This window comes from Sinocyclocheilus anshuiensis, unplaced genomic scaffold (assembly GCF_001515605.1).
Source record: "Sinocyclocheilus anshuiensis isolate Anshui unplaced genomic scaffold, SAMN03320099.WGS_v1.1 scaffold2038, whole genome shotgun sequence".
Lineage (NCBI taxonomy): Eukaryota > Metazoa > Chordata > Actinopteri > Cypriniformes > Cyprinidae > Sinocyclocheilus > Sinocyclocheilus anshuiensis.
The window spans coordinates 247832-249937 of NW_015547765.1; the positions used below are offsets into that span (position 1 = coordinate 247832).

A 2106-nucleotide genomic window follows, 5' to 3' on the forward strand; every position below is an offset into this window, starting at 1 on the left:
AAACTTAAGGCGATTAATTGTATTAATTGGCATACTGCAATAATATTAACCATAATGTTTTGCTTTATATTAAACAATATTAAGTATAATTTGAGTTCAAAGAAACACATTTATGATTTAGAGTTAAAAAAATGTTTTGGGAAAGAAAGAAAGAAAGAAAGAACAAATATATATATATATAAAAAATAGTTTTATCAGGGTCCAACAGAGTTCTTAAAATGTCATAATTCACACAAGAAAGTTGTAAATTTGAGCAGAAAGTCTTAAATGTGTCAAGTCATGGCATTAAACGTTGCATGCACTGCAAAACAGGATAATAAAGTAAATAATAATACTAATAAATAGTGATGATTTCTTCTTCAGTGTTTTGTGTTGTGTTCCAGTACAAATATCTAATCATTCTTAAATCAAGAAAGATACATTTACTTGAGAATAGAGATAAGAAGTCTTGTTTTCTGGGAAATTGAACAAAATGAGGTGAGTTTCTTAAAACAAGAGCAAATATCTGTCATTTTTCTTTTGAATTTTGATAATTTTTTTAATTCATTTATTTCTGAACTCATTGACAGATATGTGTTGTTGTTTTAAGCATAAACTCACGTGATTTGGATCAGTTCCTCAGAACACAAGACTCTTCATATATTTATTTTGCATCTCAAGTACATGTATGTTTTGCAGGTAACAGTAAAAGTTATTATTTCCGGATTTTAGTCCGGATATTCTGTTCATTTATTTATTTAGGTCAAATGAATTAGAAAGAAATGTTGTAAATACAGTTCATTGTGTGCTTCCTAGACATTTACATTTTGAGAACATTCTGATGTATTCATGTTTGGTTTTTCCTTAAATCCTTCCAGTTATTCCTTAACTGTTCTTTACTTGCTCTTATAACAAGTTTATAAGTTAAAATGCACACTGTTTGCTGTAGTGTATTAAGCTGATTTATCATGGTGCAAAAGTGAAATGAGTAACAAATACGTTATAATTTGAATAACCTAACAGTTATTGTATTTGCTGTAGATGGCAGTCCCGTTCAGAATCCCCAAAAAGAAGCAGCCGTCAGATTCATGTCTTGACATGCAGTCTCCACTGTCTCGACTGCAGGACAGCAACTCACACAAGGTAATAATGCCTTCATCTGCACTAATGTCCACATAATCAGCCAATAAAAATGTGTTGTCCATTTACAGTCTCATTTCAGTCTTTTTATGTAAAGCAACTCTTTTAGTTCAAATAGTTCTTGTCTCACAGAGGCAGTGGGGTTCAGTCACTCTTAATGGAAGAACGCCTCATAAAAGCAGTTCTAATGGAAATTTGCTGCCAAAAGACACTCAGAGGAGTGAAACGGTGAGGTAAGACTTCAGTATACCATGCTTTGGATGCTTTGAAAGTTTGGAAAGTGTCACTAGATGGAGCTGTTTATTCACTTTGCAAGGTGTGTGTGTTAAGACTAGATTCACTGTTACACTGGTAATTATCATTTTTAATAAGTCTATGTCTATGCTCTCCAAGGCTGCATTTATTTAATTAAAACTGCAGTAAAAATGGTAATATTGTGAAATATTATTACAATTTCAAATAACTGTTTTCGATTGTAATATATTTTAAAATGTAATTTATTCCTGTGATTCAAAGCTGAATTTTCAGCATCATTACTCCAGTATTCAGTGTCTCATGATTGTTCAGGAATTATTTTAATATGCTGGCTCAGTTATTATTGCTGCTAAATTATTAATCAGGGCTCTTATTATCAATGTTGAAAGCAGTTTTTGCAGCTTAATATTTTTGTTAAAACTATAAGTCAAGTCAAGTCACCTTTATTTATATAGCGCTTTTAACAATACAGATTGTGTCAAAGCAACTGAACAGCATTAATTAGGAAAATAGTGTGTCAATAATGCAAAATATTATTTTTTTTATTTTTTTTACTTTAAACTTTTGAGTGGAAGTGTTTCCACACAAATAAATAAATAAAAATTATTGAGCAGTGAATCAGCATATCAGAATGATTTCTGAAGGATCATGTGACACTGAAAACTGGAGTTATGATGCTGAAAATTCAGCTTTGCGTCACAGGAATAAATTACATTCTAAAATATATTAAAA

At 30.5% G+C, this 2106-nt stretch overlaps 1 protein-coding gene across 2 annotated transcripts in view; it reads left to right on the plus strand.

Annotated features, from left to right (window-relative positions):
* The window catches only part of LOC107704544 (sentrin-specific protease 7-like), a 46721-nt gene that overhangs the window by 753 nt on the left and 43862 nt on the right, over positions 1 to 2106 (plus strand). For both annotated transcript variants that reach the window (XM_016507482.1, XM_016507483.1), the window contains exons 2-3: positions 1021 to 1122; positions 1252 to 1352. In XM_016507482.1, the coding sequence (XP_016362968.1) occupies positions 1021 to 1122; positions 1252 to 1352 (203 nt within the window). The remainder of the gene's footprint in view (positions 1 to 1020; positions 1123 to 1251; positions 1353 to 2106) is intronic.